Source organism: Gilbertella persicaria (assembly GCF_025201335.1).
Source record: "Gilbertella persicaria strain CBS 190.32 chromosome Unknown B0P05scaffold_59, whole genome shotgun sequence".
Taxonomy (NCBI): Eukaryota; Fungi; Mucoromycota; class Mucoromycetes; order Mucorales; family Choanephoraceae; genus Gilbertella; species Gilbertella persicaria.
Window position 1 is genome coordinate 129,988 of NW_026252020.1, and position 24,724 is coordinate 154,711.

General features: G+C 36.5%; 6 protein-coding genes across 6 annotated transcripts; 4 read left to right on the forward strand and 2 right to left on the reverse strand.

Annotated features, from left to right (window-relative positions):
- Positions 1-261: 261 nt before the first annotated feature.
- Positions 262-988, reverse strand: B0P05DRAFT_591526 (succinate dehydrogenase cytochrome b560 subunit; the record flags this gene model as incomplete). The annotated part of the gene is made up of 5 exons (XM_051582911.1): positions 262-366; positions 416-588; positions 633-805; positions 850-901; positions 949-988. 5 exons carry the CDS (start codon positions 986-988, stop codon positions 262-264), a joined length of 543 nt encoding a protein of 180 aa, XP_051430399.1.
- A 190-nt stretch (positions 989-1,178) lies between these two features.
- Positions 1,179-2,552, forward strand: B0P05DRAFT_591527 (acyl-CoA N-acyltransferase; the record flags this gene model as incomplete). Its single annotated transcript, XM_051582912.1, has 1 exon — positions 1,179-2,552. One exon carries the CDS (start codon positions 1,179-1,181, stop codon positions 2,550-2,552), a length of 1,374 nt encoding a protein of 457 aa, XP_051430400.1.
- A 72-nt stretch (positions 2,553-2,624) lies between these two features.
- On the forward strand, positions 2,625-3,774 carry B0P05DRAFT_560969 (uncharacterized protein). Its single transcript, XM_051580440.1, has 2 exons — positions 2,625-2,733; positions 2,783-3,774. The coding sequence occupies exon 2, from the start codon at positions 2,995-2,997 to the stop codon at positions 3,646-3,648; it is 654 nt and encodes a 217-aa protein (XP_051430401.1). The 5' UTR covers positions 2,625-2,733; positions 2,783-2,994; the 3' UTR covers positions 3,649-3,774.
- Positions 3,775-4,459: 685 nt separating this feature from the next.
- B0P05DRAFT_291618 (uncharacterized protein) lies at positions 4,460-6,274 on the forward strand. The gene is made up of 3 exons (XM_051573456.1): positions 4,460-4,650; positions 4,742-5,117; positions 5,166-6,274. The coding sequence occupies exons 1-3, from the start codon at positions 4,615-4,617 to the stop codon at positions 6,074-6,076; spliced, it is 1,323 nt and encodes a 440-aa protein (XP_051430402.1). The 5' UTR covers positions 4,460-4,614; the 3' UTR covers positions 6,077-6,274.
- Positions 6,275-6,604: 330 nt separating this feature from the next.
- On the forward strand, positions 6,605-8,201 carry B0P05DRAFT_560980 (major facilitator superfamily domain-containing protein). Its single transcript, XM_051580441.1, has 6 exons — positions 6,605-6,910; positions 6,968-7,104; positions 7,154-7,166; positions 7,217-7,271; positions 7,316-7,776; positions 7,833-8,201. The coding sequence occupies exons 1-6, from the start codon at positions 6,638-6,640 to the stop codon at positions 7,944-7,946; spliced, it is 1,053 nt and encodes a 350-aa protein (XP_051430403.1). The 5' UTR covers positions 6,605-6,637; the 3' UTR covers positions 7,947-8,201.
- On the reverse strand, positions 8,202-9,113 carry B0P05DRAFT_560986 (COP9 signalosome). Its single transcript, XM_051580442.1, has 5 exons — positions 8,919-9,113; positions 8,812-8,873; positions 8,479-8,765; positions 8,360-8,422; positions 8,202-8,309 (listed from the first exon to the last, which is right to left on the reverse strand). Exons 1-5 carry the CDS (start codon positions 8,994-8,996, stop codon positions 8,227-8,229), a joined length of 573 nt encoding a protein of 190 aa, XP_051430404.1. The 5' UTR covers positions 8,997-9,113; the 3' UTR covers positions 8,202-8,226.
- Between the last annotated feature and the right edge of the window lie 15,611 nt (positions 9,114-24,724).

The window sequence follows — 24,724 nt, forward strand, 5'->3', positions numbered from 1 at the left end:
ACTCAGTAAAATATGGATCAATATTCAACATGAGGCCAGAGAAAATCTAGGTTGATACATAGATCAGACAAAAACGACTCTCTAGACACATATACATCAGTCATGAAGGTACAGTCACTCCTAAGCCTACTGCTTTTTTTTTAAGAGTAAATATGTACGGAACTTGAATCATTTCGGATCTGCATTTCAATCTGAAGGCGGTTATTCACATGCTTCCTCAAAAACCTTTTTCCATAGGGTAAAATAGATCGGAAAACTTTATTACAAGGAAGCCAAGTATAAAGAACCAATGACAGTACCACCAAGAACAGCATAACCAGAAGCATAGACACCCTTAATTTCGATCAGTTTACAAGTATCCCAAATCTAACAAGAGTCAATAACATGATACGTAGTGGGTTGTTGTTTCACTTACCAAGTGTCTAACACCGTTAAGACTGTGGAAAACAAAAGGAGCAGCCACGGTAGTTTTAGCAAGTACCTTGGCAGCAACAGGAGCAGAAGCAGCTGCAGAAACAATAGCAGCTGTATCGACAGTATAACCAAATGCAGGAGCAGCAAGATAGGCAAGAGCACCCAAGTAGAAACCTAAAGAGAAGATTAAGATGTATATCCATATCGTTTCACCTTACCGCCACCCAAGGCAGCACCAGTTATACGGTGAGCAGCAGACAAGTACCAAGTGATTTGAGGTTGGTAAATAGTCAAATGAGGAGACACAGGACGCACTTTACGTTGTTGACGCAACATCTCAGATTCAGCAGCAGCACATTGCTCTTTAGCTTGACGAGAAGCATTAAAGTGTCTAGAGTGAAGGTGTTGGTCAATGTCTATGCGTTTTGTATTTACCTAACACCAAGGGCAGGAGCAGTGGCCATCGTGTTTCTAAAGACAGCAGGGTCTAATGGGTATTTAGTAACATGGATATCGTTCAAACATGATGTTTACTTTGAGCAACAGTCTTCAAGATAGAGCGAGTAGCTAACATAGTTCAGGAGGGAGAGAGAGAGTGGGGTGTAAAAGAGAAATAAAATGTGGGGAAACACAGCAAGGGAATCGTAGGGCAAACTTATCAGGTTCAATCGGCCTTTGTTTTCTCACCACAATTGTGACATCATCATTTGTCTGAATACAATGGATTCGGTCTTTTTTTTTTTCTGTTTTTCCCATTGAACACCATGAACCAAGAAAAGAACCCTGATCAGTCCCATCCAGAATCAAAAGCACAGATGATCAAATTTATGGCATCACCCGTCCATTGTAAATTATATGTAGAAAAGATGTCTGTCAAGGGAGACTCTGAATACAGAAAAGCAGAGATCATCTTGGCAAGAGAATCCACCAAACAAACAGGCGCATTGGAATATTATGTGCATTATGTTGAATTCAATAAGCGTCTTGATGAGTGGGTTACATTCAATCGATTGGATTTTTCTCGGGGTGTTGAATTTCCTAAACCAGTGCCCAAAAAGACAAAAAAACAGAGTGCGACAAACAGCCGTGCATCGACACCGGTAAAACGAAAATTAGATGATGATGATCTACCTGAGGAAATTGTGTTGGCAGAAGATGGCGAAGATGAAGACGAAGTAGGGACAGTAAAGACAAAAAAAGAACAAGAACCCCAACACTTTTCAAAAGAACAAGAGATTGAAAAACTGAGGACATCAGGATCTATGACACAAAATATCAGTGAAATTGCCCGTGTAAAGAACATGAACAAGATTCAGATGGGTGCCCATCAAGTAGAAACATGGTATTTCTCACCGTATCCTAAAGAATATGCTTATTGTGATACACTCTATCTGTGTGAATTTTGTCTGTTGTTTTATGATTCGCATAAACGCCTTGAACGCCATCGTTCTCGGTGTGAACTCCAACATCCACCAGGCAATGAAATCTATCGAAAAGACGATATCTCGTTTTTTGAAATTGATGGAAGGAAGCAAAAGACATGGTGCCGCAATCTCTGTTTGTTATCTAAGCTGTTTCTTGACCATAAAATGCTTTATTATGATGTGGATCCATTCTTGTTTTATTGTATGACCAAGCGAGATGCTTTAGGCTGCCATTTAATAGGTTATTTCTCAAAAGAGAAAGAATCAGCCGAGAACTACAATGTGGCCTGTATTCTGACACTGCCACAATATCAACGCCATGGATACGGTAAATTATTGATTGCATTTTCGTATGAACTATCGAAAGTAGAAGGTCGCACAGGGTCACCTGAAAAACCATTATCTGATCTGGGTCTCATGTCTTATCGTGCCTATTGGACAGACACCATTGTAGGCTTCTTGTTGTCTACGAATGAAGAAGTAACAATTGAAGAAATCTCGCAAAAGACCTCAATTACGACACAAGACATTCTACATACACTCCAGAGTATTGGTGCACTACGTTATTACCGTGGACAGCATATCATTTGTTTGGGGGACAAAGTGGTGGAACAATGGGAAAAGGTACAACAGAAAAAGAAGAGGTTTATTTCTCCCGAGAAACTGGATTGGAGACCCATTCATTTCACTTCATCTCAACTAAGATTTCTTTAAAATTGGATCCCGCTTGAAATCTTGTGAAGAATTTTTTTTTTTTTTTTTTTTTGGTACCTGAAACTGGCTAATAAAAAGATAAAATGAGCACATCTTTGTCTTTCTCTTTATGTTTCCCCAAACTATTTTATTTCTTATTTTTTTCATTTTTAACATTACCTGAACGATGACCTTTATCGACGTAAGTGGCTACTAGAATAAGAAATAAAGGAACTTAATATGGATGGTAGTGTCTGTAAGCAGTGGTGTTCAATGGTCTATGGTCCCTATTTACATTAACATGTTGCATTGACTCTAGTAGAATATAATTTACTAGTTTGTTCATTAGAAAAGTTGGTCAAGATAGCTCCTCGAATCAAGTCTATCATGATCGATCGCTGCTATTCTTATTTTATACAGAACATGATGGTTGAATACCCCCCCCCCCACTTTTTTCTGTTATATGACAGCCTTACCACCCTCAAGACGCAAAAGAGAATATCTCAAGCAAGGAGTTATACTCCACCAACGATTCTCAGATGCTACGAGTTCACTACTGCGTATGAATCGCAACTATCTTATGTCTATCACGATACAATATTGTCAGTTAGACTTGTCAATGACAGGCTTGTATTGTGCCATTGCCCATTATAGTCAATCACTCGAGTGTCTATACTATATCGACAATCATGATCAAGTTATTAGTTCTGCAGGTCTGTCGGCATCCGTTGTGTATGGGTGTCCCAACATGTGTCACTTCAAAGGGTTTCATGCAGGCATGAACGACGCTGTCTTGTTTAGTATAGCACGTCATTGGCACAAACTTGAGTCACTCAGCCTATGTTCCACAACAGAACAGATTACCAATGAAGCATTTTGGCATTTCTTGACAGAGCTCAGTCTCTCTTCACTTGAACTCCATGACTATGATTTTATCTCGATTGAAGCCTTAGCAAATCAACAATGTGTCTTTGATCTCAGTTGCCTCAAGATGACGAAATACATGACAACGCCTTTATCTAAACCTGGATTTCAAAGTTTGCTGAGGTTGTTCCCTAACCTTAAACGCCTAGAATATGAAACGAATTTGTATCTGACAATCTGTTCAAGACCATGACACTAGACATGTTTCAAGCAGAATCTGAAGCAGTCATTCAATGGTTTAAACAACATAAGGTGGACTACATTGGCAAATGGAATACGCTGTCTACATTAGAACAGTCCATGGTTCATAAGTTCAATAACGCCACCTATTGAAAATAAAGTTGATCGACTGTCATTGTCTTTTTTTTTTTTTTTTGTAAAAGGAGTTTCTTTTCCTTACTCGAGGTTGTTGTTGTGTATTAATAAAAAGGAGAAAGGGGGGGGGATTAAGCTAAAAATAATTATTTGATCGAAATCTCTGATCAACAAACCAAGATTAATTAGAGCAAAAAAAAATCAGGAGAGAAAAGGTGTCAAACAGAATGCAATTATCGCTTGAACTTTTTGATTTTGGAAGTGATCTAGAAATTTCTTTCTTTTTAGAAAACTATTATTTTGTTATTTTATCTATAATATTGTTATTTTAATTACATGTTAATAAAATAACATAAAGAAATTAAAGTATTGGTTCTTTATTCATCTGATTGAATTTATAAAAAGATGATTAAAATTTAAAAAAAAGAAAAAAGAGTGATTCCATCATTCGTATACTCTCCTCAAATGATTCTCCTCTCTATTTTTTTTTTCTCTTTGTTCACTTTCTTTCCCCCCCCCCTTCTCCCCCCCCCCTTTTTTTTTATTGTATTCTCCCCCCAAAACAACAAGTAGCATCATAAATTTACTCCTTATTTTACTTGACAGCAAAAAAAAAAAAAAAAAAAAAAAAAACCTTTAAATACGACCTCTAAACAGATTTCATGTTTGTATCATTTATTCTTTTTTCTCTCTTTTTTCTACTTTTCTCTCTTTCTCCTTTCCACTCTCCCTTCCCTTTCCATTCCTTTATATTATTATTGTTTTTTTTTTCTTGAAGAAAAAAAAATCTAATCTATACAAAAAAATAAAAATTCCTCTTATACCTTAATATTTATTCTTCATAATGCTTCAACAACAAGATTTTTATCAATCACAAGAGGTAAATTAGCATATATATATATATATGTGTGTATACTGATGATTTGACATTATTCACTCCGATCTTTCTCCTTTCGATTGTTCTCCTTCAGTCTGATTATTATCACCAAGACGCCATGACGGTCGCACAACATTTAACAACTGAACAATATCTTTATGAATTCCCCACCAAGGATTGTTTAGAAGCATTGGCTTATTTGGACGATGCCAATCAAAATTCATTTTTTGATGCTTCTTCATTTACAAGCACGGCATTCTCATCGGCTTATTATTATGATAGTTCTTCTTTTGATCATGAGACAATTCAGGAAGAAGACGAGTTAGTGGATGATGGCAGGCTATCACCACTTCAATTACCTTCTCAAGTGAGCCCAAGACCACGTCCTTTATCTTGCGACACAGTGATCCCTGTGGGTCCTGCTTCATTCTTAGCTGATACTCCATTGTGCGATCACGTTACACCAAAAGGTAAGCATGAACAAAAAAGAAATAAGTTTATTCATGTTGTACCCTTAGATGAATGCCTTGATAATGCCTCAGTTAGTAGTAGTATACCTAGTGATTCTCGTATAGTGATCATTAAACTCAATCGACTTCATAAACAATCACCCATCACTTACATTCAACCTAAATTCCCTGAAGGATCCTACAGTGATGAAGGCTATGACGATACCACCGAACTCGATGAAGAACTCGAATCACAATGCATATTTTATCCATTGAATGAAGACGAAGAATCATCAGAAAAAGACAGAGCAGCCACCAAGATTCAGGCTGTCTGGCGAGGCTATGCGAGTCGTAAACAAGCCAAGACATGTGCCTTAAAACCAGATCAACAAGTGATGCTCGGACTTGCCAAGATATCAAATCGTTTTCATCAACGTCAAATGCAAGCCATGCAAGACCGATTGAATCAATTAGAACAACGTGTACGTCAAGAATCAGCCATGCGAAGAGCATTTGAAAAAGCCATGGAAGACATGACTGTGGTGATGGACCAACAGCAAAAAGTGTTGTATGATCGTCTTGAACAAGAAGTTCATCTTCGCCAAGCCTATGAGACCAAGATGAATGCCACTTTAGCACAATTACAACCTTTGGAAACACGTTTAAGAAAAGAAACCAGCAGTCGTCTAAAATTGGAAGAAATGATGACACGCGTTCTAGACCAGATGCATGCATCAGAAACAGCAAGACAAAAACAGGTTGAACAAGAAGCAGCTTCCAGGCGCCAATTACAGGCTCAATTGGACAAAGCCTTAGAAGGAATTGAAGAACTCAAAAGTAGAAAAGATACCAATGTACGTCGTTCCATGATACCAAATACAACCAAACAAGTTCGTTCCTCCACGCCTTTAGAAAGACCTTCTGTTGTTCCTTCCATCAGACGAACACAAAAATCAACACTTACAAATAGAAATAAATAAATAAATAAGAATATGAGTCTGTGCATATACCTTATTGTTCGCGCAACAATCAAAGTGGGTACATTACTTTAAAAGGCTTTTATCCGAAGTAGATTTGTGTGACCAATGCTGCCATCATAAGACTCAAAAAGGTTAAAGTCATAATGGAAGTCTATTTAATGTATCGATCAAGTACATGTTAAGTCATCCCCCCAAAAAAAAGAAACTTTCTCAAACTAAATCAAGCAGTTACTTGTTTTGGACACAAACGATCTATACATTCAAGTTTCCCTGAATCTCCTTTGACATATTCTAATTATTTCTATATATTACTCAGGAGAACCTATTTAAGCTATACATGACAGAAAATAAGAAAAGACACTTAACAATGATGATACGTATTAGGAGAAATCAATCCTAGGAGAGTGGATCCCAGTAAAGAAAGATAAAGGGGAAACCCTCTTTAAAACTACCCTTAAATAAATAAATAAGAAAAAAACAATAGTATATACATAACTTGTACATTATCATTTTTTTTATCTTTCTTTTTTCTTTTTTTCCTTTTTTCTTCAAAAAAGAAACATGACTTCCGTCACCTATAGTAATAAATCCATACATGACTTAGTCTATGGTACAACATGGATTGCATGGTTACAGGTCATAAGCATTATGCTGATCAATAGTGCGGTTTCCTTAATGTGGTTAAGTGCCTCAAGTACTCCTTCAGCTGCTTCAGAATGGCTTGGAATTAATCTTACACAACTTAATTGGCTTTCTAATGTATCTGCTATTATCAACACGTTTTTCTCACTTGTGACAGGCTGGTCTTATCAACAATTTGGGATTAAAGCAAATGTAAATTATTTTCTTTTTTTGGGTTCAATCTCATAATTAACAAATTTATGTATGTAGATCATTTTTGCCGGTGTTATCAACCTGATTGGCTGTTGGATTCGATATATAGCTATTGTTACACCTCAACAACATCGCTATACTGTTGTCATGATCGGTCAAGCGATAGCAAGCATAGGTGGTGCTTTTGTGTACAAGTAAAGTCTATATGTGTTTATATAATCTCACTAACCTATACATGACTAGTATATCTGCAAAAGTAAAAAATAAATAAATAAATGTATCATGTTGGCTAATAAGGTTTTTAAGGTAGCGTCAGTTTGGTTTGCTCCTAAAGATAGGGCGGTTGCAAACACATTATCCAGTAAGGACACATGATAGAAATAAGGCAACTTTAACATGGAATAGCACTCTCATTTGGCATGGCATTAGCACCTATCCTTATACCCTTAATAGCACCCACAGCAGATCAAGTGCCTACTATGTTTTTAATGGTAGCTATTATTTCAACAGCAGCAGCCGTTCCTTCTGTCTTTTTACCCGGAATTCCCCGTATTCCTTCTTCTCCTTCAGCAGATCAAGACCGTATGAGTATTGTAGAAGGCATGCGTGTCCTCATAAGACACAAAGGGTTTTGGTGGTGTAGTATCTTGTGTGGTACGAATGCCGGTATGGCATTCTCAGTTTCAACCTTAATTATTGAGGCCATTTCACCCTTTGGCTACACAGATCAACAAGCAGGCTATTGTGCAGCTGCTGTTGTCCTGGCTGGGTTTGTGGGTGGTATTGTCTCCGGTTATTGGGCGGGCAAGACAGCACAGCATGTGATGTTGATCAAGTTGTTGACACCATGTATGGTATTTACCTATGTGATGTTTATCTTTCAAAGTAAGTGAGGAGCCTTGGATTATTGCAACTGACTTATCATATAGTGATTCCTTCTGCATTTTCGGTGGTGATGATTGCTTGTGTTTTGAATGGATTCTTTGCTTATGCTATCTTTCCCCTTCATTTAGAATTTGCCTGTGAAAGTAAGTGATTATTTTGTTGGTCATGCACTCATGATGTTAGTTTCTTATCCTGTGCCTGAGTCCGTGACTTCCTCTTTACTATGGGCTCTTTCGACTGCATCCATGTTGGTATTTTGTGTGATCATTGATGGATTAAGAGCAGGCCCTGATGCAAATCCGCCCAACAATATGAGTATGTCCATGATCGCAGTTGCTGTTATTGTGTTTGTTGGTTCATTACCTTCTCTTTGGTTAAAAGGGGATTTAAAACGTTTAGAGTTTGATCAGCAAGAGAAATAAAAAGATTTATTAAAACTTTTCGAGACTTAATACAATATCTGCTAATTTCTCAAAGTGTTGAGGATGATGTGTAGTAGCCAGTGTAGGGAAGGCTATGATTTAAATAGGGTTAAAATAGGTGCACTTCATACTTTTTACTTACTTGTCTTGGTTGGATATAAAATACGGGTCGATTCATTGTATTTCCATCCACGGTTTGTCATTTCTAACATATACAATAAGAATAAGAACAAAAAAAAAATAGTCTACATTCAACTTTACCTTGTAAAGCTTCTTCTTCAGACACACCAAAGTATTGCGATGCTTGAGATAATTCCATTGATGTATACACTTGCGATATTAAATAAAACAAATGTTCTCTTGTGTTTTCCTTGATCTGTTCAATCAAAGGCTGCATCCATTCAGACCATTCAAACTGGCTTAGGTCTTGATAGACTTGTGGATAAGCCTTTTTGATCAAATCCACGACGACTGTCCAGATAGCTTCAATTTCTGGTGAACTTGTCTTATTGACAAGGATTCTTTTGCGTACATGACGCGCTGATTGACTAGAGTGAATGTTGGCTATCTCGTTTTAATAAAGTCATTACTTACAGATCGTTTGTCAAGATGCAACCTGCTAAATAGATGGGATAGATAATTTCAAGCTGATTGTACTGAGAGAATACATGAATAAAGAAAAGATCGGCTCAGCATCTTACTTGGATTTCTTCTTGTTCACATGTATCTAAAAGAGCTTTATAGTCTTTGGAGGCGATCAGTACAGGAATGGTGTTCATCGTATGAAGAAAAATAAAGAGTCAAAGTGAACGCGTTAGTGTGCATCTACCCTTATATCACGTGATATGTTGGATTGCATAACAAAAAGATACAGCTGTACATCAAGGTCAGTTATGCACTTTCTGCTAGGAAGAAAATTTCATGTATTCAACGCAGTAACTCTAACTTATTGTTGTATACGAGTATAAAATGGTTGCTTTTGTTTTACTTTATTGAATAAAAAGATAAAAAAAACTGGTACTTTAGCCAAATACTGTGAGTATTTGTTTCCAGGAACTAGGACGAGGACCTAAACCAGTTCAATTGAGTTCCCAAAAAGATGGTGCGCGTACGCACAAAGCCCCTCAGACCCCCACTATATAGTATTCACACTATCAAAAAAAATGGAATGCGTATCATTTTCAATAGATGACGAACACTATATACAAAAAGCCATTACTCTGTCCGATAGTCGACCCTAAATGAATAGAGCTTGCCACGAATAGACAGATACCCCTTCAAAAGTGAAGCTTAACTTTAGAAAGACTATTCTAGCCGCCAGACTAAAACAGGCCCCTTGAAAGGACTTTTTAGACCCTCTCTAAAGAGCATTCACAAAGGAAAAGGCGAATGACTATCAATCCCAGTAACCTTTACTACCGCTTTCTAGCACTATCACAGTAGCAAACGACCAAGACTGCTGCAATACCCTAATAGCCACACACACAAAGAAATGAGACTACCAAGATACCACGAATAGGGTTAAACTTATTACTATCCGATAGGTTCCCCTCCCTCCCCACAAGTGAGAAGAAGGTGCCAAGAAAAGATAGTAGCCTTCCAGCGTTGGGAATATTTGGACTTGGACTGCCAGTGCGCATAACTAAGATGGAATACCCCCTCGGACAGGATCATAAGCTAACCCTCTACACGCGTCTGTTTTACTTTCTATCAAATTCGACAAAGACCCGTTTAATGAAAAAAAGGCAGACTATCTTGACAGAGAATGCACTTGTACCCAGGTGGTAAATCCCCCCTCAAGTACGTTTGGTACATTATCCTGAAAGGACAGAAAACAAACACGCTGCAAAAAGAAAGCAAAGAAAAAAAGGGTAGGAACCTGTTTTTATATTCTGATAAGTTCCCTGACCATTATTCAGACTCAGTTATACTCAGCTAACTTTCTAAACCCCTGTTTTAAGGGCTTATTGAGGGCTTTAGAGGTATAGAGACTACATGATCGAATACAGAAACATATAATCTATGTTCTCCTAGTGTATTGAGTTGAAACAGTAATAATAGCACTATTTTACATAGTAATCTTTTTTTCATATAGCTGCATAATCATGGATTTTGTTTGCCGCCAAGGCTTACAAAGTAGCAGTATCAGACACATACAGCTGTACCTGGATCCAGCAATACAGTTTGAGCTAATGGAAAACAGAAAAAGAATGTTCATTAGAACAGAGAGTAAACCTAGTACCCCAGGTAAAAAAAAAAAAAAAAAAAAAAAAAAAAAAAAAACGGACGTTTGAAATTAGCCAATCCTCCTTTTGTATGGTATCCATCATTTGTCATATCCAAAGCTACTCTCTGGCCTCAAAAATAGCATGTATTATAATACAGTCTGTTCGTGTGTATTCTATACGTCAAAAAATATTACAAAGAGTACCCATTTGTTAATCAGTATCTACCGAAAAAAGTCTCTTTTGTATTGACTACAGTGTACAGCGAGCTTTGATTGCATTTTTGAAGGTAATGCTCAGATTAAGTCGACATTTTCATCTTAGAAGACTCGTTTTCTTTTCTTTGGAAGTATTTATACATGGTCTCACCTAATTTCGGTTGGATCAGGCCTACATTGGGGTCATTCCAAAAAATTTCTGATTGAGTTTTTTTTTTTTTTTTTTTTTTTTTTTTTTTTTTTCCGTCTTCACGGACCTCTATGGATTCTCCATAGGTCAAAAAATAAATTTCACCCCAGGAGCCAAACCAATGGTATCTTTCGATCTCTTGACTCGAAGGAATATGGTTTAAATAAAAAAAAACAGACCCTTTTGATAGTCTCGTTGTCGAGTAATGATGCATCAAAGATTAGTGCATTTAAGCTGTGTTTTGAGCATTTTTACTCTAAATGTCATATAGAACTTGCTAGATAAAAACTTATAAATTATATCGCATGCTATCTAGCATGTCAAAGAACACAAAAAAAAAATAGAAAGATATGCATTTTATAATGCAAAGGTGGGATAAATGGATATAGGACTTGCCACGTAACTATGGTGTGAAGATTGAAATGAAAAGCAACTCCAACTCTTCTTGCAGTCGCAATAGAAATCAGTTCTTTTATGGTTCTTTCGCCTAACAAGCCAACCCACAACATGACATCCTCCAAAGGGCGTCGTAACAACGATAATTTATTCAGAACTTGGTCGCAAGTAGCGGCTAGAACTATTGTGTCTGCTAACCAGTCGTCATCATTAGCTGCCACAGCTTCATCTGCACGCACTTCTGGTTCTTCCCAGTCGAAGTATGCTAGTACCAACACTCTTTCTTCAGGCACTATTACGCCTTATATTATCGGTTTAGAGAAAGATAGTGTATTGATCGATATCACCAACATTCGTGATGTGAATGGCCTTAAGCAGTTTCTTAGGTCACTTAATACCCATGAAGAGTACTATTTCTTTGGCACTTTACTTGTTGAGCGCAAGTATTTGCAGAGACGTTTTATTGAAACTTGCTGGGACACCAACTCAGAAGTATACAATAAGTTGATCAACACCGGTTTGCAGATGGAAGATAATAATATTATCAAAGACTACCGCCGCTTGCCCCAAAACGCCAAAGTTGCTCGAGTTAAGGTTGAACGACTTCCCCTTATTAATCCTTCAACTCTCCGTGAGCAAATGAAAAAATGTTTTTCCCATTTTGGTGAAATCCTGGATCTGGGATTTCATATGGACGGTGCTGTATTTTTCGGCCAGGGCTACGTCGTTCTTGACCTGAACAATCCTCACAAGTCTGAGCCTGAGCAACTTGGTCGAATAGTGGATTGGCCCGAATTTGATCGTGAACTTCTGCTTACGTGGGATGAAATGCCCCAATTTTGTCGTTTTTGTCAAAAATCCGACCATTGTCGAGCAGATTGCATGGAACTCATTAATACTCGTCGTTGTTATAGCTGCAATGAGCGTGGTCATATCAGCCGTGATTGTCCTCGTCGTAGTCATGGATCAGGCCACCCTCCTAATAAGCGTATTGGAATTACAAAAGACAAGGCTAGTAGATCAGGATCCAACCTGCCCAATGAGCAACTGGCACAAAGTGCGAAGCCTAAGCAAATTGTCCCTCCTGCTTCATTGACTACCGTTCCTCTTAGTCAAATGGCAACCGAGACTATTCAAACACTTTCAAACGATATTACAGTAGTCGAGCATGAATTGATGGATCATGAAATGAAAGAGCAAAGAGATAGTGAAGTAGAAATCATTGACTCCGATGGAGAGGATGATGATGAATATCTTCAAAATATTCCAAGCAATAATCCAACCCAAGAGGCTTTGGACTTAGAAAGGTTTATCCAGGAGCGTAAAAAGATCAAATTTAATCATGACGATGAGAGACATAGAGTGGTGCCTAATCATAATACAGGTGGATCAACAGGTACCTCTCCTGACTTTCAATAAGATAATCTATGCCTAAAGACTCTATGCAAATTGCCACCCTTAATTGCCGTGGCCTTACAAAAACTTCAGATCCTTACAAACAGTCCTTATTCATCCGCTTTCTACGTTCAACTAAATATGACATTCTATGCTTACAAGAAACACACGCATCTACACTTAATATACAGAAACAGCTCAACCTCAAGTTCCAGACTAAATCTAGTCTTTGGACAGAACACTGTGGCATTGTTTCCTTAAGATCTCACTACAAAATTACAGCACATCCCACCATCAATTCTACCAATGGCCGCTTTCTCTTAGCGTCTATCGCTCATGCCTCTGAACCCTCCATTCCTTTTATGTATATCCTCAATATTTATGCTCCTGCTTATCGTAGTAATCGATCCACATTCTTTCGCACGTTATCTTCCAATCAACCATTAATGTCACATTTACAGTCAACGTCTTTGCCTATTATTATTGCTGGCGATTTCAACTATGACATTTACCGTAAATCCAACATTGATACGTGCTGGAATGATCTACTTCTTACTTCATTCCAAGATTGTTTTCAAAGTGATCCTCTTCCTACATTTGTCAGTACCACTGGTAGTCGCATACATATTGACTATGTATTTTGCACTCTACATCATGCTGACAATGTAATTTCTATGACTCCAAATTTTGTCAACTACAGTTGGACTGACCATGCCTTGCTTTCTATCAACTATCAACTGGTGCACACTCCCGCTGGACCTGGTCCTTGGAAAGATAATCCTAATCTTGCTCGACTATCTGCATATAGAAAAGGTTTGACAACACATATTGAGCAATACATGGATAACATCAACCGTTTGGATCCTGATTGCCCTTCAGTTCAAACTATTTGGGATGAATTGAAAGAACAAGTCAAAGTTTTTACTCGATCCTTCCAGATCGAGCGTAACAACTGGCGATCCAAATCTCTGAAAAAGCTTCAATCCAAACGCAACATAATCTTACGAGATCATAAAAATACATCTATTTTATCATCTCTTTTGCCAAAGGCTGAAAAATGATTACTATTTTGCAGGATGAATCTGCCGAAATAGAACATCTCAAAGCAGGCAAATTTTGGCGAAAAAAAGGTGACCGATCTCCTGGTCTTCTCAAAAAACTTGCATAAGATAGGTCTACACAGCGAACAATACCAAAGCTCTTTGATCCCAACTCTAGACGATTGGTTACTAATACAGAAGGGAAAACAAAGGTGATGGTTGCCTTCTATAAGGCGCTATATCGTCCTGACAAGATCCAATCCTCTGATGTCAATACGCTTTTACAACGTACCAACAGCCAACGTCTTACTAAAGAGCAAGCATCTACCCTTGAAAGTCCTATCACTTGGCTGGAGATATCGAAAGCAAGTAGACGCTCACCTCGTCAGAGTAGTCCTGGTAGCGATGGTTTGCCATACGAAATTCTAGGTATTTTACTTTATGTTCCTTGTTTAAGGCAGCTGGTTCTACAAGTATATAATGATGCCTTAGCTCATTCTTTATTCCCAAGATCATGGCTGCTATCACTTATGACTCTTTTGCCTAAGAAAGGTGATCTAACGCGGGCAGAGAACTATCGTCCTATCCAGTTGGTGAATACAGATAACAAGATCTTCACTCGGATAATCAACCACAGGATTATGACAGTAGCTGCTACACTTATCAACAGACATCAGCTAGGCTTTATGCCTGGCAAATATATTGCTGAACATGGATTGCTCACCCAAATGATCATGGAAAATGCAGCAACAAACTATCGTCGACCAGACAAAGATCTTGGCATTCTTTTAGACCAAGAAAAGGCCTATGATCGTGTCAACCTTGACTATCTCAAGCAAGTGTTGTTACACTTTGGTTTTCCAAAGACCCTGGTTGCCAGCACTATTACCTTGTTTAGAGATAATTCCATTTGTATCAACATCAATGGTTGGCTCTCTAAGCAGTTGGTTCCAAAGCGCCGAGGCCTCAAACAAGGTGACCCACTCTCTTGTATTTTATACAATTTTGCCTTAGAGCCACTTCTCCAGTTGATATTGAATGACACTCAATTTTCTGGCTATCGCTTCAAGCATTATGATGTTTTGATAATAGAGTTATATAATAAGATGATATAGAGACAAAGGTAGATACTTTGAGACTGTTTTATACAATTTTATTGTTTTCTTTTTGATTATAAATTATTCTAGCATATTTATACATGAAGAGATGTCGGAGTAAGTAGTAGTAGAGTTCATGCAAATGACTGAGTCTCTATTATCATAGACTACTTTAAATTAATTAAATAATGTAAATTATGGATTTCGGTTATAAGTCTTGATCTATTAAAAGATCCATTGTCTTATTCAGTACAAGAGGTTCTTTTATGTCTATTTCTGATGTAAATTGATTATGATATATTTTAGTATGTAAATGAAGACTTATTTAATGTCAGATCATCACAAGCATAATGATTTTAGTCAAGCTATCACCTTACCTGCTATCAAATTGTTTAGTTATGCTGATGACACTTTAGTTTTTCTTCATAATATCCGTGACCTTCGCAGAATGCAGTTTCACTTGCAGGCCTACAGTAAAGCATCCAATGCCAAGATTAACTACCATAAAGTGCGAGCAATCTCTCTCTCTGGCCACAATCTAGATGATAAATGGCTGACTACTCTACAAGCCATTGACATTCCCAAGATATGGTGCCGTACAGATGCTGAACCCATTATCTATTTAGGTTTTCCCCTTATCCAATCCTTGGACCAGCGCGCTCACTTTTTTTCGTCCCTCACTCGATCACTGACTCAACTGGCGGATATTCATGCCTCACGCGATCTTTCTGTTGTTGGTAGAGCTACAGTTGCCAGTTCGCTTTTATTGTCTAAATGCTGGTATATTTTGCGGGTGATCCCTACCACTCAAGCAATCCTTAATACCATTCGAACTGTCATTACTTCTTTTGTCAACCGGCAAATCTTTCCTCGCATTAGTTGGCAAACGATGACTGCACCAAAGTGGCATGGTGGCCTTGGCATTCTTGACTTGTTTTCTCAGCAGAAATCACTGTATTACCATTGGCTTCATCCTTTTTTGTGTCCTCAAGCTGAACTTTCTCTGATACAAGACTTTCTAGCAGCACATACCCGTGCTTTGCTTCAGACTGAACATCTGCTCTTGGGTCTGCTCTTTCCTCATTCTCGCCCAGGCCAACTCAGGTAATTGGCAAGTAACACTGTCACAATGTGCTGCCAGACAATGGATGCTATTCTTAGGAAACAGTACTCATACATGCCAAACCCTATCGAATGCCTTCTACTGCCATTACGCTCAATTGTTTTGCCATCTAACACCTTTGACTTGCCTCTCAAGTTACGCACAGTAGCAGTTTCCTATCTATATAAGTACCATCCATAGGGTCACTATTTGGCACCAATACCAGTTTCTTCCTTTCCCCTGGATATCCGTCGTAGTGTTAGAAAATACCTTCAAGCAGTGAAACAGAGCCATTGTCAACTGGAACCATTCTTTGGTCAATGCCTTGTTCGTACTTCATTAGACTTATACAATCCTGTGCATATTCCTGCAATCCAGCGGTCTCTTGGTTTCTTTTCTTTTGTGCGTATGTTGAAACTGCCTTTTGGCAATGAAAATTTCGTTGCCCTCAAAAATGGTGGCTACACTTTCCGTAAGGTCATCACACAAGCTGCCTTGTCTGATATCATTGCCCGGCAAGAAGTTTTTTCTGCTGCTTGCAAGTACTTTTGGTGCATACCCATCACAACATTGCAGAGAAATGTGATGTATCGATTTCTGACTCACAAGATTCCACTCGCTTACTTCTATCCAAGGTTTTTCCTGCTCGCTTCCCTACTGCTGCCTGCATTTTGTGTGGCGATCAGGAAACGGTGTATCATTTCTTCTTTCGCTGCCCCCAAAAATTTCCGTTCTGGGATGCCTTGATCAGGGAATTTCTATGGCCAGGCACCTCTCTGGATCTAGTCTCTGATGCACTTGCATCTTTCAATTTTTCTCGGATTCGGTCTCAAACCAACTGTCCTCTTTCAGTAGCCATGGTAACCTTGATCGGTCTCTCTGAAATCTAGAAGGCCCATTGGACCCATACCATGCAGAACCAACCATTCCATTATCTCCCTGTTCTCCATAGCACTCGCTATCAAATTATGCGTATAGCTGCTGAAAATGACCTTTCATCTTGAGAGGTCTTTTCTCGCAGTAGCTGCTCTTTTTTTTTTCTTGGTTTCTTTGTTTTTTTTGAAATTGTAGTAACCTTTTTGTTTCTTTTAATCTTCTTATAATAAATAATTGTCGAGCACCTCTTTTAGTGGGCCCCTCTCGAGACTACTAATACGTGCGGCAAATAAAATCATTAAAAAAAAATAAAAATCAGGCTTTTGCTGAGAACTATATAAAGGCATAGTTATTGAGCTTTGGTGTAGTGACAAAAGTTATAGATATTTGCTTTCTGAGCCTGTTGATACAAAAAAAAAATAACATCTTTGTTGCTAAAATATTGAGTAAATAGGCAAAAAAGTTTCTGAGGTTTTTCACTCTTATCGTACCATTTTTATAGTACAACTGTTAGACAAACATATTTATCAAAAGATAGAGCATCTAGCGCACACTTTGAGTATTTAGCCTTGTTGATAGCTCCATTTTTCGTCTTGTAGCATCTAAAAGAATTTTTCGAAGTTGCGTTTATTGATTGAGCCGCGTACACTAAGAGTAATGGTCAAAGTGAAGAGGCGGATGCAATTGAGATAATGCTAAGAACTGATATAAAATATAATAACTAAATAAAAATACGATAAAAGAAAACAAAGACTTAAAATAAAATAAACAATGTAGAGGTTATAGGAGTCCAAAAGAAAATTAGAAGTTATTAACCGAGATTTTTTTTATGACTAATACCCTTTGGTCGAATGGTCGTTTTGCCCATTTTTTACAAGTTGCTTTCTTTGGTTCAAATCAACTCCAAATGTATCGTGTATGTTAGTAAACACTGTTTAGGGTACCTGATGTATTTCTGTGTGTATAGACAGGCTTTATGCTATCTTCGTTTGTAGAAGAAAAAGAAGGTTTACGTGGATTGTTGTCTTTTCTCGCTCTTAGAGCATCTATTTGCCTAGAGTCTTGGTTACATGAATAAAGTACGTGTCACCAAGTAGCCTATTCGAATAGAATCTCATGATAAAAAAAACACTTGATTTGTCTGAAAAAAAAAAAGAAAACATTTGCTTATCAGAATGTCAAAGTGTTAGAGAATTTTATCATCCATTAAATTTGGTATAAATTATTATATATTGCCATATATTCACAACTCTAATTTAATTACTTGCTTTATATATAGTAAATATACATCCAAATCAAAAGCTACAATCTTATTTTCACAATTTAATACAATAGCTTCAATGGGCAGTTGTCTGACAACAAATGGTTTAAATCTAGCTATGTAGTCAGCGTCTTATTGACAAAATGTCTTAAAGTAGGTAGAGTTTTTTAGATATCAACCTGTCAGTCATACTCAGCTGATTGGAGATTGACTAGTTCTTCTAATAAAGTACCATGTACAGTAGTAATCAATGGATTATCTGGATTAATTTTACTATCTAAGATTTCTGTATGGAATAAAGACTGTTAAAGATCATGCTGAACTCTGATACAAGCAATCATCTATGAATATGAACCTATTGTTGGCTCAATAAACCATATTCTTTGTTTGATCTTAATTTTCTTGCTCTTATTTTGACATTGATAGATTAACAAGGAGCAGTAAAGAATAGCAAAATAATAGAAAAAATGCATGTGTCTTGGCTTTTCAAAAATTAATTTGCTCTTTAATATAAGGAATTTTTGACCCCTCTCTTTTTTTATGTAAATTGACAACACTTTTTGACAACACTTTTCTTTTTGGTCTTCTTATCATTTTTTTATTTAATCTGATTCTTTGAGAATCAATGACACTACTGTATAAGCGATGGAAGAATTATGCATTCAGAAACAGAAGATTTTTTTCATCGATGAAAGAAAAATGTAATCGGTTACGCTGTGGCAAGAGTGTATTTGTTTAAGCCTAAAAATAATTGTTTTTCGGAACTTTTTTTTATTGATGCGAATATCATATTTGCGCATTGGTAGTAGTTTTATCAAATTCACACTCAAAGTTTGTTAAAAAAAATCCTTTTGAATACATGGTCCAATGTGGCCTTTGACTGCTCAGACTCGATCAATCCATAAGAATGACTATACTAAGCTAGAAATATCTTAAGATAACAAGGGCAAAAAAGGGAAAAATAGAAAAATGCTGATTTAATGGTGTGTCTGGGCGTGGGTTTGTAATCAAAGAAGAAACGGAAACATTTGATTGAATGTTAGAAGGAGTAGCTTGTTTGCGGCAGCATATTACATGGGGGTGATTTGGGATAGAGTCGAATTTATAGAGATCCATTTGGTACTCCAATAAAGTACAAAGCAGGTATTATTGAGTGTTTTTGTAAGAAAACAACTTACAAAATTCTGAGAGACAAAGAGCTTGGCCAAGGGCACTTTGCATTCGCTAAAACCACCTTGAGCAGTGCCTAAAGACAACTTTTGACCTTCGAGAAGTTTCTTGATGCATTTTATGGACATAATATCGAGACTAACTAGTTAGTAATTGACTTGTCAGTCGGGTTGCCTTTCTTATGACTTAGGACTACTTGTTCGACTTGTCAACAGTAAGGCATGTATGGCCAATGCCAACACAGATCAGAAATATGAAGAATCAGAGGGCCTCTAAAGCTTTTGATATGCATGCAAAAAGTAAACCTAGAACCATAAGAGCATCACAGTAACAATTGTAGACGTCAGGAACTCCTCATGAATGTAATGAATTTACAGAAAAACATATAATGTATTTTAAACTACACTAAATTTATGCCGATTTACACATATGCCACTTGTCTACTCAAAAAAATAAAAACCACTTTTTAAAATACATCTAAGATATTTTCTCTAGTGATGAAAAATAAAAAAAAAAGCAGAAGATTTTAGTTTTTCTGTTTTAAATAAATGAACAAGTCTACCAGATGATGATTTTACTCTTTTAGTTTAGAGAAGAGGTTACTGCCTGGTAGATTCGTTTTTTAATTCAAAACTAAAAAATCGAAAAATAAGCTTTTTTTTTATTAATTTTAAGCAGAAAAATTACAAATTTTCTACTTTTTTTGTCATTGTAAAAAATATTTTTGATTTATTTTAGAGTAATGGTTTTAATTTTAAAATAATGTTTTTTTTATTGTTTTTCAAAAAATATTTTTTTGAGTACACAAATGGCATATTTGTAATTTCGGCATAACTGTTAATATTTTTATTAATTTTGAAAATGCTTTTTTTTTGTAAGTCTATTGCACTGATCACGAAGGCCTGAGATCTAAGAGCCTTTGCATAGTTTCCCCATCGATCTAGCTATCTTTCTCGTAGAGTTAGCACTACAGCATAAGTGATAGAGGAAAAATGCAACCGCTGACGCTGTGGTGTATGATTGCCATAGCTGCTATGGGCACTACGGTTTCTATGCTTACTATGGCTGTCGTAATCACTTTGCTGCCTCAGGGAACCTGGTCAAAAATTGATGAGAAAAAGTGTTCAAGACAAAGCTCAGATTGCTGGAGTTGTCATTTGGGATGTAAAGGCGCTGTTGATGTCTGACAGCCGCTTTCCAAATAGGATCTTTAGCTACCGCTTGCTTGATTAGAGTATGCTAAAATTTATTCAAAGAAAGGGTGTAGCTGACTTGTGAGCCTAATTTCAAATAAAAAAAATAGAAATTAACATCTTGAAGAAAAGTATCATGCGCTGGCTGAATAAGTTTAGATGATGAACCATACCCTTCTTATTCTATTTTTCTGGCCCGAGCATAAATTTTGGTGTTCAGAGACACTTCCTAAAGATTGCGATAACCCTACGAGAAAGATAGCTAGATCGATGGGGAAACTATGCAAAGGCTCTTAGATCTCAGGCCTTCGTGATCAGTGCAATAGACTTACAAAAAAAAAGCATTTTCAAAATTAATAAAAATATTAACAGTTATGCCGAAATTACAAATATGCCATTTGTGTACTCAAAAAAAATATTTTTTGAAAAACAATAAAAAAAACATTATTTTAAAATTAAAACCATTACTCTAAAATAAATCAAAAATATTTTTTACAATGACAAAAAAAGTAGAAAATTTGTAATTTTTCTGCTTAAAATTAATAAAAAAAAAGCTTATTTTTCGATTTTTTAGTTTTGAATTAAAAAACGAATCTACCAGGCAGTAACCTCTTCTCTAAACTAAAAGAGTAAAATCATCATCTGGTAGACTTGTTCATTTATTTAAAACAGAAAAACTAAAATCTTCTGCTTTTTTTTTTATTTTTCATCACTAGAGAAAATATCTTAGATGTATTTTAAAAAGTGGTTTTTATTTTTTTGAGTAGACAAGTGGCATATGTGTAAATCGGCATAAATTTAGTGTAGTTTAAAATACATTATATGTTTTTCTGTAAATTCATTACATTCATGAGGAGTTCCTGACGTCTACAATTGTTACTGTGATGCTCTTATGGTTCTAGGTTTACTTTTTGCATGCATATCAAAAGCTTTAGAGGCCCTCTGATTCTTCATATTTCTGATCTGTGTTGGCATTGGCCATACATGCCTTACTGTTGACAAGTCGAACAAGTAGTCCTAAGTCATAAGAAAGGCAACCCGACTGACAAGTCAATTACTAACTAGTTAGTCTCGATATTATGTCCATAAAATGCATCAAGAAACTTCTCGAAGGTCAAAAGTTGTCTTTAGGCACTGCTCAAGGTGGTTTTAGCGAATGCAAAGTGCCCTTGGCCAAGCTCTTTGTCTCTCAGAATTTTGTAAGTTGTTTTCTTACAAAAACACTCAATAATACCTGCTTTGTACTTTATTGGAGTACCAAATGGATCTCTATAAATTCGACTCTATCCCAAATCACCCCCATGTAATATGCTGCCGCAAACAAGCTACTCCTTCTAACATTCAATCAAATGTTTCCGTTTCTTCTTTGATTACAAACCCACGCCCAGACACACCATTAAATCAGCATTTTTCTATTTTTCCCTTTTTTGCCCTTGTTATCTTAAGATATTTCTAGCTTAGTATAGTCATTCTTATGGATTGATCGAGTCTGAGCAGTCAAAGGCCACATTGGACCATGTATTCAAAAGGATTTTTTTTAACAAACTTTGAGTGTGAATTTGATAAAACTACTACCAATGCGCAAATATGATATTCGCATCAATAAAAAAAAAGTTCCGAAAAACAATTATTTTTAGGCTTAAACAAATACACTCTTGCCACAGCGTAACCGATTACATTTTTCTTTCATCGATGAAAAAAATCTTCTGTTTCTGAATGCATAATTCTTCCATCGCTTATACAGTAGTGTCATTGATTCTCAAAGAATCAGATTAAATAAAAAAATGATAAGAAGACCAAAAAGAAAAGTGTTGTCAAAAAGTGTTGTCAATTTACATAAAAAAAGAGAGGGGTCAAAAATTCCTTATATTAAAGAGCAAATTAATTTTTGAAAAGCCAAGACACATGCATTTTTTCTATTATTTTGCTATTCTTTACTGCTCCTTGTTAATCTATCAATGTCAAAATAAGAGCAAGAAAATTAAGATCAAACAAAGAATATGGTTTATTGAGCCAACAATAGGTTCATATTCATAGATGATTGCTTGTATCAGAGTTCAGCATGATCTTTAACAGTCTTTATTCCATACAGAAATCTTAGATAGTAAAATTAATCCAGATAATCCATTGATTACTACTGTACATGGTACTTTATTAGAAGAACTAGTCAATCTCCAATCAGCTGAGTATGACTGACAGGTTGATATCTAAAAAACTCTACCTACTTTAAGACATTTTGTCAATAAGACGCTGACTACATAGCTAGATTTAAACCATTTGTTGTCAGACAACTGCCCATTGAAGCTATTGTATTAAATTGTGAAAATAAGATTGTAGCTTTTGATTTGGATGTATATTTACTATATATAAAGCAAGTAATTAAATTAGAGTTGTGAATATATGGCAATATATAATAATTTATACCAAATTTAATGGATGATAAAATTCTCTAACACTTTGACATTCTGATAAGCAAATGTTTTCTTTTTTTTTTCAGACAAATCAAGTGTTTTTTTTATCATGAGATTCTATTCGAATAGGCTACTTGGTGACACGTACTTTATTCATGTAACCAAGACTCTAGGCAAATAGATGCTCTAAGAGCGAGAAAAGACAACAATCCACGTAAACCTTCTTTTTCTTCTACAAACGAAGATAGCATAAAGCCTGTCTATACACACAGAAATACATCAGGTACCCTAAACAGTGTTTACTAACATACACGATACATTTGGAGTTGATTTGAACCAAAGAAAGCAACTTGTAAAAAATGGGCAAAACGACCATTCGACCAAAGGGTATTAGTCATAAAAAAAATCTCGGTTAATAACTTCTAATTTTCTTTTGGACTCCTATAACCTCTACATTGTTTATTTTATTTTAAGTCTTTGTTTTCTTTTATCGTATTTTTATTTAGTTATTATATTTTATATCAGTTCTTAGCATTATCTCAATTGCATCCGCCTCTTCACTTTGACCATTACTCTTAGTGTACGCGGCTCAATCAATAAACGCAACTTCGAAAAATTCTTTTAGATGCTACAAGACGAAAAATGGAGCTATCAACAAGGCTAAATACTCAAAGTGTGCGCTAGATGCTCTATCTTTTGATAAATATGTTTGTCTAACAGTTGTACTATAAAATGGTACGATAAGAGTGAAAAACCTCAGAAACTTTTTTGCCTATTTACTCAATATTTTAGCAACAAAGATGTTATTTTTTTTTGTATCAACAGCTCAGAAAGCAAATATCTATAACTTTTGTCACTACACCAAAGCTCAATAACTATGCTTTATATAGTTCTCAGCAAAAGCCTGATTTTTTTTTTTTTAATGATTTTATTTGCCGCACGTATTAGTAGTCTCGAGAGGGCCCACTAAAAGAGGTGCTCGACAATTATTTATTATAAGAAGATTAAAAGAAACAAAAAGGTTACTACAATTTCAAAAAACAAAGAAACCAAGAAAAAAAAAGAGCAGCTACTGCGAGAAAAGACCTCTCAAGATGAAAGGTCATTTTCAGCAGCTATACGCTAATTTGATAGCGAGTGCTATGAGAACAGGAGATAATGGAATGGTTGGTTCTGCATGGTATGGGTCCAATGGGCCTTCTAGATTTCAGAGAGACCGATCAAGGTTACCATGGCTACTGAAAGAGAACAGTTGGTTTGAGACCGAGTCCGAGAAAAATTGAAGGATGTAAGTGCATTAGAGACTAGATCCAGAGAGGTGCCTGGCCACAAAATTCCCTGATCAAGGCATCCCAGAACGGAAATTTTTGGGAGCAGCGAAAGAAGAAATGGTACACAGTCTCCTGATTACCACACAAAATGCAGGCAGCAGTAGGTAAGCGAGCAGGAAAAACCTTGGATAGAAGTAAGCGAGTGGGGATCTTGTGAGTCAGAAATCGATACATCACATTTCTCTGCAATGTTGTGATAGGTATGCACCAAAAGTAATTCCAAGCAGCAGAAGAAACTTCTTGCCGGGCAATGATATCAGACGAGGCAGCTTGTGAGATGACCTTACGGAAAGTATAGCCACCATTTTTGAGGGCAATGAAATTTTCATTGTCTAAAGGCAGTTTCAACATACGCACAAAAGAAAAGAAACCAAGAGACCGCTGGATTACAGGAATATGCACAGGATTGTGTAAGTCTAATGAAGTACGAACAAGGCATTGACCAAAGAGTGGTTCCAGTTGACAATGACTTTGATTCACTGCTTGAAGGTATTTTCTAACACTACGACGGATATCCAAGGGAAAGGAAGAAACTGTATTGGTGCCAAATAGTGACCCTGTGGATGGTACTCATATAGGTAGGAAACTGCTACTGTGCGTAA